The sequence below is a fragment of the Hypomesus transpacificus genome, chromosome 23 (genome assembly GCF_021917145.1).
Source record: "Hypomesus transpacificus isolate Combined female chromosome 23, fHypTra1, whole genome shotgun sequence".
NCBI classification, from domain to species: Eukaryota; Metazoa; Chordata; class Actinopteri; order Osmeriformes; family Osmeridae; genus Hypomesus; species Hypomesus transpacificus.
Genome location: NC_061082.1, coordinates 5,048,985 through 5,065,804, shown reverse-complemented (window position 1 = coordinate 5,065,804; position 16,820 = coordinate 5,048,985). Strand labels below are relative to the sequence as shown.

The window sequence follows — 16,820 nt, the reverse complement described above, 5'->3', positions numbered from 1 at the left end:
GGGGTCAGATAGCTGAGCGGTTAGGGATGATTCCCGCCCGCGCCAAATTACGTTGTGTCCCTGGGCAAGGCACTTTACCCTACTTGCTTCGGGGGGAACATTCCTGTACTTACTGTAAGTCGCTTATCCAGAGCGTCTGCTAAATGACTGAATGTATTTTCTGTGGCATTCCATCTTGCCTTGAGTTGTTGTTTCAGTTGGTTTTAGATGGAGGTTTCCTGTGTTTTTTGTGACCAGGGGAGGTAGGAACTATCAGTTCTGAAACTAAACTCAGACACCTAATCAAGACTAATAGTCCAATTTTCTCTTTGCCTGAATTAAAAAGGACACTTTGCAACAAAAATAAAAACTTTCACATAATAAACATACTTTGCCAACAGCTTATACCAACATGTTCATATTTCATATGAATGTAAACACTGGCCAGTTCATCATCATATCAGCTTTCTCTGTTAGGAAAAAACTTGTTTATGAATATGAAAGACTGGTTCATCTGGGAGTCCCAGAGTAAATAATGGATGAGGAGCACGGGGATGTAAATGAGGAATAAGGAAGTTTGTTTTAGAAAGAACACACAGCGCAGGGCGAATGAGGGCTTTGATGTAGCCAGGAATTCATTAGATGCATCATTGAGGTAAAATACAGGCTGGCAAGAAATGTCCTCAGCCTCCACCAAATACACAAGGAAAATACTTTTGATCTTGGCATGCTGATATGTACAGCTGTATAAGTCAGTGTGTTGAACAACACTGTAATTGTACAACTTTTTTGTTGTTTTTGATCTGTCACTTTAAAGACAGATTGTGAACAGCGAAAGGGAAAGTAAATCAAGCTCCTATTTCCTGTGTAGACTGGAGAGGAAACAGGCCAGTTTAACAAGTACGCCACTGAGGAAGACACTGACAATCTGTTTGCCAAACAATACATATGATATGTTACTCTAATTCTAAGATAAACGTTTGTTTTAAGGCTAAAATACGGAAGGAGAAGTGGAATGGGTGGAGCGTGGACTGGTATAAAGGTATATATATTAAATGTTTCCTTTATTTAGTGGTAGCCTATACGGTACTTACTGGGTATTTGTTTTGAGTGTCCAATTTAACTGTTGTTGTGTTATGAATGTGGTGCAGTGTGTCTTGTCACGTTTCCTAGCTATGATCATATCTAAGGGGACGATCCCTTTCAAGCAATGTCACATCATGTCTACGTCAGACGTGCCAAGGCAGAATCGTCTGCACCAGAGCGAGAGCCTTTCCTTCTACGGCACATGACCTGCACCATTGAAACTGCTTTAACAATATGAATGTTATGACAAAGCAATAGGCCTTCCTATACTTTGATTGAACACACAAGTTTGGGTTCACTATCAACTTATCTGTTCTGTTAATGTTTACATATTTTGTGCAGATTTGTGCATAAACTCTAAAAAGAAAAATTGTTGATTGACTCCACAATGAGTTTCCCTGGGGAGGGAGATGAAGGGAGAAAATCTAAACTAACAGAGAGACCTGAACATGACAATGCAGCACAGGGGTAAGTAAAGAATAGAAACGGTTTGTATACTTTGAATAAACCTTTTTAGGCAACAATAAGGCAATATGTTAGTTGTCCTCTCACCACATAATCATCCATGAAGGTGCACTTTCACCCAGATTTCTGCTCTGCAAAGAGGAAAGTATTTCACATCACATGTAAGTGTATATGCTATCTCTCTGTGATATAAACCACAATATTACATCTAAGACAGGCATGCATGCAGCTTTCAAAATAGCAAATACCGTACCATTAGCACCATTTCTGTTTATTATACACACTGTTGATCATAAATGAACACATTGTTATCATGCCATAACTTTATTATGATATAGATGTAAAAATCCCTTTTATATTAGTGAGTTTAGAGGATTCTTAAAAGTACTTCTTTAATATACACAACCCAAGTTTACACAAAGTTTGTATGTAGTTTACAATTGGTCTTGCCTCATTTGGAGAGCTTGTTCTATACTCCCATCTTATTTTCTCTCCTGACAGGATTCAGCCAGCAACACCCAGCAGCCCTGCACCAAGTTGTGTATCCATCAAGAGTGACAAGTCAATGGACCGGCCTTACCACTTCAATAAAGATGTTTCCACTGACAAGTAAGACAAATTTAGTCTCTTCTGAATTATGTATTCATTTAGACTCATTTTTACTTATTTAGACCATCATGTCACATCTGATAATCATTTGTCTCACGTATTAGGCCTACTATTGTATATCCTCTTTACACAAGAATAAATGTGGTCTAGGTTTGGTCTGGCCTCATTTGGAGAGTGCTATTCTCATTGTCCTACACGCCTACCATATTTTCTCTATGCTCCTGACAGGATTCAGCCAGCAACACCCAGCACCCCTGCACCAAGTTGTGTATCCATCAAGAGTGACAAGTCAATGGACCGGCCTTACCACTTTAATAAAGATGTTTCCACTGACAAGTAAGACAAATTCTCTCTCCTGAATTATTTATGTATTTAGACTGTCATGTCACATCTGATAATAATTTGCCTCACATCATATAACTATTGTGTATCTTGTTTACACAAAGCTTGAATGTGGTTTACAATTGATCTTGCCTCATTTGGAGAGCTTGTTCTATACTCCCATCTTATTTTCTCTCCTGACAGGATTCAGCCAGCAACACCCAGCAGCCCTGCACCAAGTTGTGTATCCATCAAGAGTGACAAGTCAATGGACCGGCCTTACCACTTCAATAAAGATGTTTCCACTGACAAGTAAGACAAATGCAGTCTCTTCTGAATTATTTATGTATTTATTTGAACTCTCATGTCTTATCTAATAATAATTTGGCTCAATTTATAATACTATTGTTTAGACTTTTCTGTATCGTAAAGGGAGACCGTCACCATGCACTCACTCAAATTATAATTTTGATCGAACATCTGTAAGTAAAATAAGTTGGACTGCAGTGGATTTCTTTTAACTGATTGTCTGTACGCTCTATTTGTGTTCTATTTAGGATGTCTGCTGAATTAATCAAATGAAAATTGTAACTAACGTGTGAGTGTGAATGTGAGCTTGTGTGAATAATATGGGTAGTATGAATTGTAGGGTTAAGTACTGTTATGCAATTTCTTTTTTTTGTCCCCAGTGACATGCAGGGGAGTTTAGACTTAGAGATGAACGCCCAGTGTCAGAATATGGACCTGTCTTCAGTATTTAGGGTAAGAATCATTGAATATAATAGTCGGAAGGGTAAGTTAGCATAATTAAATTACCCAAGCCCGGTAAAGCTTTGCACAGGGAAAAGTTATCTGTATTGTATATCGCCCCCTTGTCAATCAACTGTGTCTCTATTTTGTCACAGGTACTTGAAGATAATATCATCACTTTTGTGAGGAGCGAGTTGAAGGCTTTTAAGAATATTCTCAGTCCAGGTTTTGAGAGTCTGAAGGATGATGAATTAGTGAACAGTGATGACATAAAGCTGGAGAGCAGTGCCCGAGAAGGGGCTTTGAAGATCACACTGACCTTCTTGAAGAACATGAACCAGAAACATCTCGCTGACGTGCTCGAAAAAAGTAAGTGTTCTTTTGTTGCCTCCTCCTGTGGAAAAGTTCTAGTGTTAAATCCCAGTAGTTAAACTGTCACTGTAGATCTTAAGAATTACGAGTGGTTTGAAACTAATCACACTGATGACTGCTTGCTTCATTATAAGGTATTTTGGGTGAGCTTGCTGTGTGCCAACAGAAGCTCAAATTGAATATGAAAAAGAGATTTGAGCATGTGTTTGAGGGCATTGCCAACCAAGGAAACCCAACTTATCTCAACAAGATCTACACTGAACTCTACATTACAGAGGGTAAAAGTGGGGAGGTCAATAACGAGCATGAAGTGAGACAGATAGAGGCAGCATTTAGCAGTCCAGGGAAACACGAAAGGGCCATCAAATGCAATGACATCTTCCAACCTTCACTTGATCAAGACACCAGTATCAGAACTGTCCTTACAATGGGAGTTGCTGGCATTGGCAAAACTGTCTCATCACAGAAATTCATGCTGGACTGGGCTGAAGGAAGGGCAAATCATGACATCCAGCTGATCTTTGCGCTCCCTTTCCGGGACTTGAACATGATGTGCAGTAAAAAGCAAAGTTTGAGGGAATTCCTTGATCACTTTTTCATTGAGACTAAAGAATGTGGGATCTCAGACTTTGGAAAGCACAACATTTTGTTTGTCTTTGATGGTCTGGATGAGTGTCGTCTCCCATTGGACTTCCAGAACAACACGAGCTGTTGTGACATCACAGAGTCTGCCTCTGTAGATATGTTGCTGACAAACCTCATCAAGGGGAATCTTGTTCCATCTGCTCACATCTGGATAACATCACGCCCTGCTGCTACATGTCGCGTCCCTCCTGAGTGCGTTGATCCAGTGACAGAGATACAAGGGTTTAACGACCCACAGAAGGAAGAGTACATCAGGAAGACGGTTAGCGATCAGTCTCTGGCTTGTAGAATAATCACACACGTGAAGTCCTCACGGAGCCTCTACATTATGTGCCACATCCCCATCTTCACCTGGATTTCTGCCAAAGTTCTCCAAAAAATGTTGAGTGAATCAAAAAGTGAAGAAATGCCCAAGACCCTGACCCAGATGTACTCACATTTCTTGATCTCTAACATTCTGATCAAACAACGGAAGTATTCCAGTTTGACAGAGAAAGTTGCAGCAGATCCCCAGAACAAAATGGACGAACAGATGATTATAAAACTTGGGAAGCTGGCTTTCGAACAGCTGCAGAAAGGCAACTTGATATTTTATGAGGAGGACCTGAGAGAGTGTGGAATTGACGTCAGAGAAGCTTCAGTATTCTCAGGTATGTGCACAGAGATCTTCCGGAAGGAATACGGGCTGTATCAGGAAAAGGTCTTCTGCTTTGTGCATCTGACCATCCAGGAATTTCTGGCAGCCCTCTATGTGTTTTACACATTCAACAACAGGAACATCAATCTGATGGCTGCACAAGACAACCACAGACAACTTGAAGAACCTAAAGATGCCCCGATAACTGTCTTACACAGTAGTGCTATTGACAAGGCATTAGATAGTGAGAATGGGCACCTGGATCTGGTTCTCCGCTTCCTGCTTGGCCTCTCCATGCAGTCCAATCACACTCTCATCAGCAATTTACTACCACAGACAGGAAGTTGCCCTCATTCCAATGAAGACACAATCTACTACATTAAAGAGAAGATCCGGAAGACTCCTTCACCAGAAAGATGCATCAATCTTTTCCATTGCCTGAATGAGCTGAATGACCATTCTCTAGTGGAGGAGATCCAAAGCTACCTGAGTTCAGGGAGTCTCTCGGAGGCTAAACTGTCTCCAGCGCAGTGGTCAGCTCTAGTCTTTGTGTTGCTGACATCAGAAGAGAAGCTAGATGTGTTCGACCTGAAGAAGTACTCCAGATGTGATGAAGGTTTTCTAAGGCTTATGCCAGTGGTCAAATCTTCCAGAACAGCTCTGTAAGTACCTGGTAATTTCAAATTAATTTGTCAAAATTGAGAAATCACAGCCGCATGTATGCATGCATGCATGTATGTATGTATGTATGTATGTATGTATGTATGTATGTATGTATGTATGTATGTATGTATGTATGTATGTATGTATGTATGTATGTATTTAACCTACAGAGTAATACTTTGTATTCTATTGGTTTACCATTTAGGCTTAACGGATGTAATCTCACAATGAAATGCTGTGACGTGTTGGCCTCAGTTCTTAGCTCAAAGTCCTCACTGTTGAGAATGCTGGACTTGAGTGACAATGACCTACAGGACGAAGGGGTGCATCTGCTCGCTACTGGACTTGGAAGTCCACAGTGCAAACTGGAGACACTCAAGTAGGTCCTTTCAGAACTTGATGACCTTGATATTCAGTAAGTCTAATGTGTTACCATGAGACAACTGTTACATTTGTGAATTAAACTGACTGTTTTAACTCAGGTTGTCCTTTTGTGGAGTGACACAGAAAGGCTGTGCATCTCTGGCGTTGGCTCTGAAGTCAAACCCCTCACATCTCAGTGAACTGGACCTGTCTTACAACCACCTGGGAGAATTTGGAGAAAGGTTGCTCTCTGCTGGGTTAGAGGACCCACTCTTTCAACTGCGGAAGCTAAGGTAGGAACATACAGCGTTTCTCTCTATAATTCTGCTTGACACAATTCCTTTGTCTGTTGTTTCTTCTATTAAGCCAAGTTTAATGCCCCAAGCTCTGGAACCACCATCACACCATCTGTTTATCACACCAGGAAACAGAATGTTCTGAACACAACGAGAGAGGAGTGGATTAAACATAGTTAGCCAAGCCATATATTATGTGTCATTAGTCCTCATTCAAAACTCACTGTGGTAATGTGATTTCCTTACAGTGTGGAAAATGGTGAGGAGTGCTGGTTAAAATCTGGCTTGAAGAAATGTAAGTCATAAGAAACATACATACAAATGATAACAATGTACAGCATATGTATGGTGGCCTGCGGAATATGGTGAAAATTTGAGTTTCTGGGTATTATACATATTTGGAACTACAAACTCTCCTGAATACAAATCTGTTTAAATCACTCAGATATCTTTATCACAACTGAAGTTGCATCTTTTAAAGTTGACCTGAGTCAAAAAGTGATAAGGGAGAAATCTGCATTCAAAGATTCTAATACATTTCATAATTCGATTTGACATGGCTTAAAAATCTTGCTAGCTAACATGTCCAATCACCGTTTAAATTAACGGTTTTCCATAAGTTATCATATAATTGTTGTACATAACAATGACATTTAGGGTGTTAACTATACAGAACATCTAAAATCTAAATTTTGACAGAAAATGATTTTCGATCTTTTATGGCTTATAAAAGACGGGTTTCCGCAGAACGCCACACACATGTTGTATACATCTACTGCAGCCTGTGGCCCATTTGTGTAGTATTTCTTTTTTTTCCTCTCCCAACAGATGCCTGTGAGCTCACATTGGATCCAAACACAACATGCAGACACATCTCTTTAACTGAGAACAACACAAAAATGACACGTGGAAAAGAAGTCCACCCTTATCCAGATCACCCTGAGAGGTTCAGGAACTGGGGCCAGGTCCTGTGTAAAGAGGGTTTGACTGGCCAGTGCTACTGGGAGGTGGAGTGGACTGGGACATCTGCTGGGTTGGGAGTGGCCTACAAAGGAACCCAGAGAAAAGGAGAGGGGAATGACTGTGCTCTTGGATACAACGACCAATCATGGAGTTTACGTGTCTATGACAACAGTTACAATGCCTGGCACAATAGGAAGGGGGAGCCCATAGTTCCACCCTCCAAAACGTCCCAAAGAGTGGGAGTCTATCTGGACTGGCCAGCCGGTACACTATCCTTCTACAGTGTCTCTGACACACTGACCCACCTGCACACATTCCACACCACATTCACTGAGCCTCTCTATCCAGGCTTTAGGGTTTGGCATGATTATGCTTCGGTGTCTTTGTGTAAGGTGGAAAAATAGTCTAACATGTCTAAATCTGTCAGTAGCAGTGTAGCCCGTAGTAGCTAGCTGTTGCTCTGTAGGAGAGGGATAAATGTCAGTATGTTGAATATCAAGGTGGTAACATCCGTTTGAATTTTATAGTATAATAACAATAATGATATAAGTGTACTATTTTCCATTAAAATTGTTGTTTTTGAGTTTAAGCGTACCTTGGCTTCCTAATATTACCTGAGCATATTCCGTCTAAGGCGCTACAGCAGTATCAGTAAACAATGTATAGGTGTAAACAGGGTCATGCGTTCTTATAATTACTATTATACTACTGTCCGTTTTTTACTTCTGGTTGATAGTCTAATGCTCTAAAATTAAATTAGTGACATGGAAAACAAATGACCTTGTGTATTTCAACTGTAATAAAAAATTATACTCTTTAGCATTACTTAATTATTTAAAGTTTTCAGTTATTTTTTACAAGTTTAATACAGTGTATCTAAGAGACTATGCATCTTTATCGGTATGTATCAAAGCTATGTTATTGTGATTAATGAAATAAAATGTGGTCGCTCTGTTGCCATTATTCTGCTGTGACACTTTTGACATTAATGGAGAGTCATTTTTTGTGACAGAACTTGGTTTGAGTTCCATGTGTTTTCCCTGAGAACAGTTCAACACATTTCCCTGACTTACTCATTAAGTCCATGTACCAAGAGCTCAGTGAGTTGCTTTTGCTTCTTATTTACATGACCTATCTGTTAAATACAGATCTGCTGATGTTGTCTGTCGAGCTGCACTGAAACTGTACATCTTGATGAAAACACTGGATGAAATGACTTTATTGCATAACTCAAGATCTTCATGGGTTCATTCACATGTAAATTCAACCGTCAGTCATGGCTTTATACTGTACACCTCTTGATGCCATCAATCATTCACCGGCTTCGGTACGAAAATTGACATTTGTGTCATTGAAATGTTCCACTCTCACCCCCGCCCATCTTTTTACTGTTGTTCTTTCCTGAACATGCAGGGATATTCATTTTCTATCTCAGCAAATGAGATTGACCCTTGTGAACGAGCAGACAGTTCCCAGGGACATGCTCCTTGTGCCCATTAGGGGGCAGTAAACACATCAATCAAACAGTCACCATGACCTGGCCTGTTGATAAGTACGCCACAGCAGATCTCCACCTAGCAAAGGTCTGGATGTGATACATGAAAGCACAGCCTTTCTCTGTGACTACACAGAAGGACATCCGTCAGAGAGAAGCATTTTATTTCAAAGAAATCGTCAAGTCCCTTTGTCACAGCGTGTCGAGTGTACACGGTATACTGTGGGCCAAAGAGTCATTGTCATCAGTGCCACACTGTGTCAAGTCTGCCTCACAGAAGAACAGACATCCTTTGTAGAACTGTTCAAAAGCCAACTTCCCATGTTTCAAAAACCTGCCCCGTTCTCTGGGATCTGCAGCAGCTGCTGTCGCACTGGAGACAGAGGTGTCTCTCCCTGTTTAAGGTAAAGAAGTGTGTACAACTAGGGTCATGCCCTTCTTGTCTCTCTGAACCATTTCTTTAGAACTTCTGCAGTTATACCTCCGATGTAGGAGCGTATGTGGCACATCATGTAGACGCTACTTGAAGGCTTCCCATGTGATTGGGCTGCAGGCCAGAGTGATCAGAACACTGTTTTTTGTGGGCTGTTGAAAGCTTGTATCTCAGAACCTCAATCGCCACCCCAGGATGGATGCATCAGGCAGCAGCAGGGTGTTCTTCGGGTAGTAAATGTAATCAATTTCACCACGATAAGAAACATCCATAACAGCACCAGCTGTGGTTTTTTCTTGTCCACAGGATGTTGACACTTGTTCAGACCATCGACCATCGAGAAAATCCCTGGAGTTCCCGATAACTAGGATAGGGAAAGGAAATTGAACTTTGCTGATGTTGATACCTTTCCTTCAGCCCAGTCCAGCATGAACATCTTATTTTACACTAAGAGCCGTTCTGAGAGTGGTGTCTGGGTCAAAAACGTCAGTTGCATCTGACCTTTCTTGTGTCCTGGTGTTCTGAAAACTGTGTCTTATCTTGGTTCCTTGTTGACCTTACAGCCTCCGAGTAGCTCAGTTTAAGTCTTGCTGAGATACAAACTACTTCTCTCCATGTTGCTTCCTTTGTTCTGTTTGATAATATCGTTTGGTGGAAAATCCACTGACAAGCCTGCATGTCATTTCCTGTCTCTCTCCCTGCCTTTCCCGTCTCTTTAACTGTCACGGTCAAAATAACAGAAGTATTTAAATGAATTTTTATATAAAAGAAACTAACAAAAAAAAACAGTTATAGAACAATAATCTTAACATCTGAATCTATTTGATATGTTAGATTTGCGTTAGGTTTGAGAAAAAAGGTACGCTCTTATTTTTGTTCTGTGTAATGTTTGCTGAAGCACTAACATTTTTAATGATGCACAGGTAATTGTTCAGCACATTGCAGAACTGGTCCCTTTCCTTGCTTAAACACATTTACACTCATTTATTTGATGGGAAAGTGCTCATTCCATTCTATTTATGTTCTGGCATCATCCTTATTTTCAGGTAACGCAGGGTGTCACCTTACAGAGGCAGTGCCTCCATCCTCTCCCTCCCCAGAGAGACTCGTTTCACGAGGCAGTGCTGCCTCCTTCTTCAGAGAGCAGCAGTGGAGTGCACAGAGAAGATAAGGAAAAGTCCATTACTGAACTATATCGACTGCAATACTTCCAGCTGGACAAACTTTTGTCGACTGTGTGAGCTACTGCATTTTGAATATAATAATAAATGAGTTGGTTTATAGTTTTTCGGGGTTTGTGGAGCAGATCATGAGCTATTCATGATTCAAGTGTCCTTTATAGGAACCCATGCATGGTTCCTGTGATTACCAGAAACAACTCAGTCCACTTAATTAATTTACAAAAAAAAAACGTATTCACAAAATGTTTAGTTGTTGTTATGTCCTGCACTTATAAGTTCTGCCACAACACCAGTGAATTGTTCCACGCAAACACTTATGCACAGTAGGTTATAGAAACACTTTCCATATTGTGTATACACTTACCAGTTATATCTCTGAATTAACAGTGCTACACTATCTATTCAAGATGGCTGTTTGTAGCCTTTATCACCACAGTGAACAACAGAGATCTCAAATTAGGTTGCTTGAGAACTATGGATACGTCAATGCAGTTTGTTGCTAACATTTGTTTCCTAACGGTCCCTCCATACACAATAACAGTGCAGTGAGTCTCTTGAAAGCTTTTCAGACCTTAAAAATTACCTTCTTGTGGAACCAAGCATGACAGAATAACTGCGTACTCAAGGTAAATTGTTATATTCAACTGTACTGTCAGTAAATAACAACTAGTTTAGACCCTCTTTTTCTTTTAACTCACCAGTCCTGCTGTTTGAAGGTACAAAACACATAAGCAAATAGCATCACAAATTGCAAAAGGCAAGCAAAAATTCCTTGGTAGTCTGTGCCAGCTGAATGAAGAGTGTAGTAAAAAATAGAAGATAATTCTTGTATCAGTCTAATGGAGTCTTCCAGACCAGAAGCCAGCAGGTATCTCAAGGTATCTCAACATAGCACCTTCGAGCCAACACATATTGCATTTTGTTCCATCATATTTCAAGACTACAGGGAATACCATTCAAGCCAAGGTTGCAATTTCGAAGCCTTTACGCCACTCAGGGAGGGTGGTTAGTGCGAGGAAGAAAAGTTGTTGTTTGCAAATGTTTGGCGGATCAATAATATAAGGGATTCGGGGTCACCTCTTCAAAAAACATGCCAGATGTGGCTTATTTTCGTGTCTGAGAGCTGAACTTGCTGAGAGGCAGGGAAATTCTCCTGTCTAACTCTGCAGAGGAGAAAATCAATGAGTGGGCTGCTTTGTGACAGCTAAGGACCCCAGCACACCGCCACTTAGATCCATCCAAGAGGAGCTGATGCACTTCTTGAAATGACGAACAGGCAGAAGGAGAGAAATCGATGGGGGTTTCTTTTTAAAGGCTCCAGCGGGTCTTGCTGGATCCCAAATAACTCAAGTGCATTTCAAAGACCAGCAGATCCATGCAGAACATTGTGTTGCATTTCCAGACAGCATCTGGTCCTCTTCCTTTATTTTCTTTAATGACTCCGACTTAAACTGTAAAATATGAAGCCGCACAGCAACAAGGAATCAATGCAAGGCCAGGCAGCCAGCGAGAAGCTCACAGGAGTGTTTGAGGGGAACGGAGTAAATCCACCTCATCATAACACCTTGCGCAGTTTTCATTTCGTATTCTCTTTCAACTTGAGCAGCATCTGGACCCATTAAGGGCCAGCTCTCCAAGTTCAGCCTTGAACTAATGAACACCTTCTTTCCCAAGACACCTGGCTAGATCTGTTAGACTGTAAGACAAGGCCCATGATCTGTCAGTCCATCTACATTGCAGTCTGTTCCACCGACACTGACAGCAGAGTGGATGAGGTCGGGCGGTTGGAGGGTTCAAGGAAGACTAGATAAACAGAGAGTTTCAATGAGCAGCATCTCCATACTGGAGTACTTATTGGTCAGGGCTTTACACTCCAAGACTGCATCGCTGATTGAATTGTGCCAGGAAAGTGCAATCACATCACAATGTGGGTAGTTAGATATTAATTTGATGTTGCTCATTAGCATGTCCTCTTTGTCCTGTGCTTCTCATCAAATCATTTAGAATTACCCCCGATCATTATGACTTTTGTCAACTAAATGAAGTATGCGAATACTCAAAGTAAATCATGTGAACACTCAAAGTAAATCATGTGAACACTCAAAATGAATCGCGATCAAGAAAAATCTTGAGTAACTTTGGTATTTTTCTTAAGGGTACTAATGCATCTGAGAGTTACAATTCAGTGAAAAAGTGAATGTTAAATTCAGATAAATATGTTAAATCTGTATCTCGTAAAGACCGAAAGTAACACCTCACTCTCAACATTATAGATAATTGGCAAGAGGGAAAGACCCATTTAGAGATATAATGATTTTTTCATTTAATTTGCATAACCCTGCTGAAAAGCGAGTGTGCGGTGTAATCTAATCAGTTTGTTGCTCCCCTACCTCACAGCTTTATACTTTTGGAATAATTCATATTCATTATGTGTAGTATTCATTATACATGTCTATGCCTGCCTGCATGTTCAGCTATCAGACCTCAGGTTATGAACCTCACATCACTGTGTAGCACCCTTAAACGAGCAGCATTAGTACACATGATTACCACACATCACGAGGCTGATGGATAAGCAATGCAAATTACATCACTTATTGTCATTTATAGTATATGAGGTTGTTGTGGCATGATATGTAAATCTTTAATTCACCTCTGGGCCCAGGTAACTGACTCCAATTATTACTCTAATTATAGTCAATCTCGTTTCAGAGTCAGTCTCGTTTGCTTTAGAAAAAAGTCACAGTTAATGACACAACCGTTCTCAACATTGGTATGGATATAATTATACACACTGCTTTTTGACCCCTTCCCATTCCTAAACATTAAGTTCAGAAAATTATATTTAATATAACAGCAAAGAAAAATACAAATGAACTCAAGACTCAATGGCTCCTACAGGTGGTACGGTATGATGTGGTGACAAAATAGTAGAGGTTGAGGTCTTTAGTCATTACATCCTGGCCTTTATCACAAAGCAGTGGAAAATTGGTTGCAGACTTAGGTAGACTACCCCACATTTCAGGAAAATCAACTCATATGCTTTAGACTTGTTGTTGTTTAAAGCATCACCTCACTTTATAAAGTTTAAATATTTAAATATATATATATAAAAAATAGCTGTCAGCAATGCTTTCTTGGTATTTGTTTGTGGACCAATAGTTACAGATTGAAACTATTTAGCAATAAGCTACCAGCAGGATTTTCAATGGGGTGACTTCCTCATGCAATTTAATAATTAAAGTCAGTCCTGAGAATCAACCATGATAAGTAATTTCCTGGAAGCATGGACCATTTTGCAGCGGGAGTTGAATAATCGTCATTAAATATGAATTACACAGAGAGAGAGAGAGAGAGAGAGAGAGAGAGAGAGAGAGAGAGAGAGAGAGAGAGAGAGAGAGAGAGAGAGATTGGGTGTCTGTTTTGCAATGACATTAGCATATCTGTGCGTCACGCCTCGTGATATTTACCCTCATCTGAGCTCTTTAAGCTTCACCCCTGGCAGCCTCCGCGTGCACAACGCAGCACATCCACACTGTTTCATTTTGGGGTTTCTTCCCGATGCGATATCAAAGCACACCTGCGCAGTCCAGATCCCCCGAGCAAACGTCGTTAATTTGTTCTTAATTGGCGCCTCACCGCCTTCCGTAATGAACATTATTGCAAAGCCACAAACTGGCGACATCCCCTGGTTTTACGTGGGAGGGTAATTGCTGAAGATGTGTCATGTACGGTGGCCCTGAAGTGCAAATGACACCCCCTAATATGAGTACATCCCCCAAATGAAAATACTCCCCCCCAATACGAGTCAACTCCCCCCAAATCGGATGACTTGTTCACCTCCCCCCAAAAATGAAAATACTCCCCCCCAATACGAGTCAACTCCCCCCAAATCGGATGACTTGTTCACCTCCCCCCAATACAAAAACGCGCTCCCCCCCAATACGAGTCAACTCCCCCCAAATCGGATGACTTGTTCACCTCCCCCCAATACAAAAACGCGCTCCCCCAAATGGAAAACGACATTACATTAACTCAAAAACACATTACATTAACTCTGAACGGAAAGGGTAGGTACTACACTTTAGCGCTGATTGGATGCAGTAGGCTAACTGACAAGAAATAAGAAATTGATTGACAGAAGTAAAACATGCAATAGCCTGGCAGAGTTACGTGCACCAGGACATTTATTTGGGTATCGAAGCATGTAGCGTATGCAAAAGCATAAATTGCAGTGTTAAACGTAAACATCGATAGCCAAACAACTAGTCCACGTAACTCTGTCATTATCATGAAATTAATCGTTTTGATTTGAAGGAAAGAGAAACATTAATGTTTACAATTCAGAGTCATTACACTACTCTTTATTTTAATCAGGGTCATTCCTATGAAATAATCTTAGATCTGCTGTTGACGTTTCACAATAGGCTATAAGTAGCCTATGCGCACGCTAAAAACGCAGTTGAAGGAATCAGGACTTTTCAGAAGAAAAAACTAATAGTCCACTACAGAAGAATGAAATGCCACAATGACGGAATAACGTGGACCAGGATAGTTGTTTGGCTATCGATTTTTAAATTTAACTCGAAATACTTTTGCCTAAGAAGCCTACTATTTGCTACATTCTTCGATAGCCAAACAAATGTTCTGGTGCACGTAACTCTGCCAGGCTATTGCATTTTGTACTTATGTCGATCAATTTCTTATTTCTTGTTAGTTAGCCTACTGCATCCAATCAGCGCTAAAGTGTAGTACCTACCCTTTCCGTTCAGAGTTAATGTAATGTGTTTTTGAGTTAATGTAATGTTGTTTTCCATTTGGGGGAGCGCGTTTTTGTATTGGGGGGAGGTGAACAAGTCATCCGATTTGGGGGGAGTTGACTCGTATTGGGGGGGGGGGCGTGTTTTTGTATTGGGGGGAGGTGAACAAGTCATCCGATTTGGGGGGAGTTGACTCGTATTGGGGGGGAGTATTTTCATTTTTGGGGGGAGGTGAACAAGTCATCCGATTTGGGGGGAGTTGACTCGTATTGGGGGGGAGTATTTTCATTTGGGGGATGTACTCATATTAGGGGGTGTCATTTGCACTTCAGGGCCACCGTAGTCATGCGATTTCCGTGAGTAACAGCAAGCTAATTTCAGTGACAAAACCTCAGTGTTAGTCAGCGGACCGGGGTCACTACCGCCACATGTGGACCAATGTTCAGCGGGACGGGAGTCGGCCGCGGAGGGGATGAGCTGTCAGGAGCACAGGGATAACAGTGAAGGGATGATTAGGACCAAGGAAAAAGGACTAGAAATGTGACGTTGATGACACCAGAAAACCAAACTGTAACTGTCTGGTTGTTTAGATTTCTTAAATGCGTTGCAGTGTCTGAGCATGTTCCGTAAGATCAGAACAAACTAACTAAAATAGACGTGGCTTTTTTTTGTTGCGAAATGAGAAAACCATTTTCAAATTAATTTTCCAATGCACAAAGTTTTTCTGAATTGTTAACAGTCAGAAGAAATTGCTGCGTGATGGCCTCTGGAAGATGATGTCATGTCGTGCTGGTCATTTCGTTGGGAGATGCAGCAGTAAAAACAGAAATGCAGTGAAAGTAGGAAGCTATAGGGCAGATCGTCAGATCAGGGTCGGTATATTTCATTGGTATATTTCCACAACCGTCACAGGACGTCCATCAGTAAAAGTATCTTCCCCTGACTTAAGGGTCTCTAGGAATGAGTCATCACAGTGATCCCGGTGATATGGACAACATTTCCAGTGGAAAAGCCTGCATGCTATTTAAACTTTGCTTATAAGCATCTTATAAAGCCTTATGACCTATTAACTAACGCTCATCTAATCTTATGATGGCACTAACCCAAGTCCAAATTACAAAGATTACTAATACTATTACCATTTCACAGTCTTTTTAACACATTATTAATAAGAATCTTATAAAGGCCTTATTACCCATCTACAAATGTTTATTACAGGCACCTGGATCTAAAGTGTCCAGTACGTCGTGTGGAATCTTCATCTCTTTCACCCCCACAGAGTTCTCTGCTGAACACCCTCATTAACCGTGTGAAGACACCACGTCACTAACTCTCCCCATTCTCCCATCCATGATGTTTTGTGTTGTACGTGTATTGTGCTGATTTCCCGACCTTACTAAAATACTAAATTACATGATGTTGCCAAGCAACAAGTGCAGCAAATATTGGCATGCTAAAGAATGAGACGCTAACCTGTTATTTTCGAACAAGCATGAGCACAACCATAGTTCAGTCAAGACAATCACGTATTAGATTTGAGCATTTATTGTTACATGACATGGACATGTAGATTTACTTTGGCGGAGTGGATGATCTAAGGGAAGCACTCCCTGCCTCCTCGATGCAACACATACATACATGACATATGAGGCAGGGAGCAATAGAGATATAATCCCCCTTCCAGACTAATATTTGGCCAGGCCAGGGTGTTTGAACACAGCATGGGAGTCTGGATGTGAGGAGGTACAGTTCTCTACAAAACACCTTCCAGCACTTTGGTCTTTGGTTTTCTCTGGTTTGCT

General features: G+C 40.9%; 1 protein-coding gene across 4 annotated transcripts; it reads left to right on the top strand.

The window, feature by feature from the left end:
- Nucleotides 1–829: 829 nt before the first annotated feature.
- LOC124485121 (NLR family CARD domain-containing protein 3-like) lies at nucleotides 830–8,123 on the top strand. Of its 4 annotated transcripts, XM_047046472.1 has the most exons (13): nucleotides 830–879; nucleotides 970–1,021; nucleotides 1,408–1,533; nucleotides 2,032–2,139; nucleotides 2,368–2,475; nucleotides 2,665–2,772; nucleotides 3,150–3,222; nucleotides 3,366–3,579; nucleotides 3,717–5,526; nucleotides 5,733–5,906; nucleotides 6,010–6,183; nucleotides 6,435–6,481; nucleotides 7,015–8,123. In XM_047046472.1, the coding sequence occupies exons 3-13, from the start codon at nucleotides 1,454–1,456 to the stop codon at nucleotides 7,551–7,553; spliced, it is 3,435 nt and encodes a 1,144-aa protein (XP_046902428.1). In that variant the 5' UTR covers nucleotides 830–879; nucleotides 970–1,021; nucleotides 1,408–1,453; the 3' UTR covers nucleotides 7,554–8,123. The 4 variants fall into 4 exon arrangements, with proteins under 4 accessions (XP_046902428.1, XP_046902427.1, XP_046902430.1 ...); XM_047046471.1 differs by having other exon boundaries at nucleotides 849–1,021; XM_047046473.1 differs by lacking the exons at nucleotides 830–879; nucleotides 970–1,021 and adding an exon at nucleotides 1,637–1,691 and having other exon boundaries at nucleotides 1,454–1,533.
- Nucleotides 8,124–16,820: the final 8,697 nt, after the last annotated feature.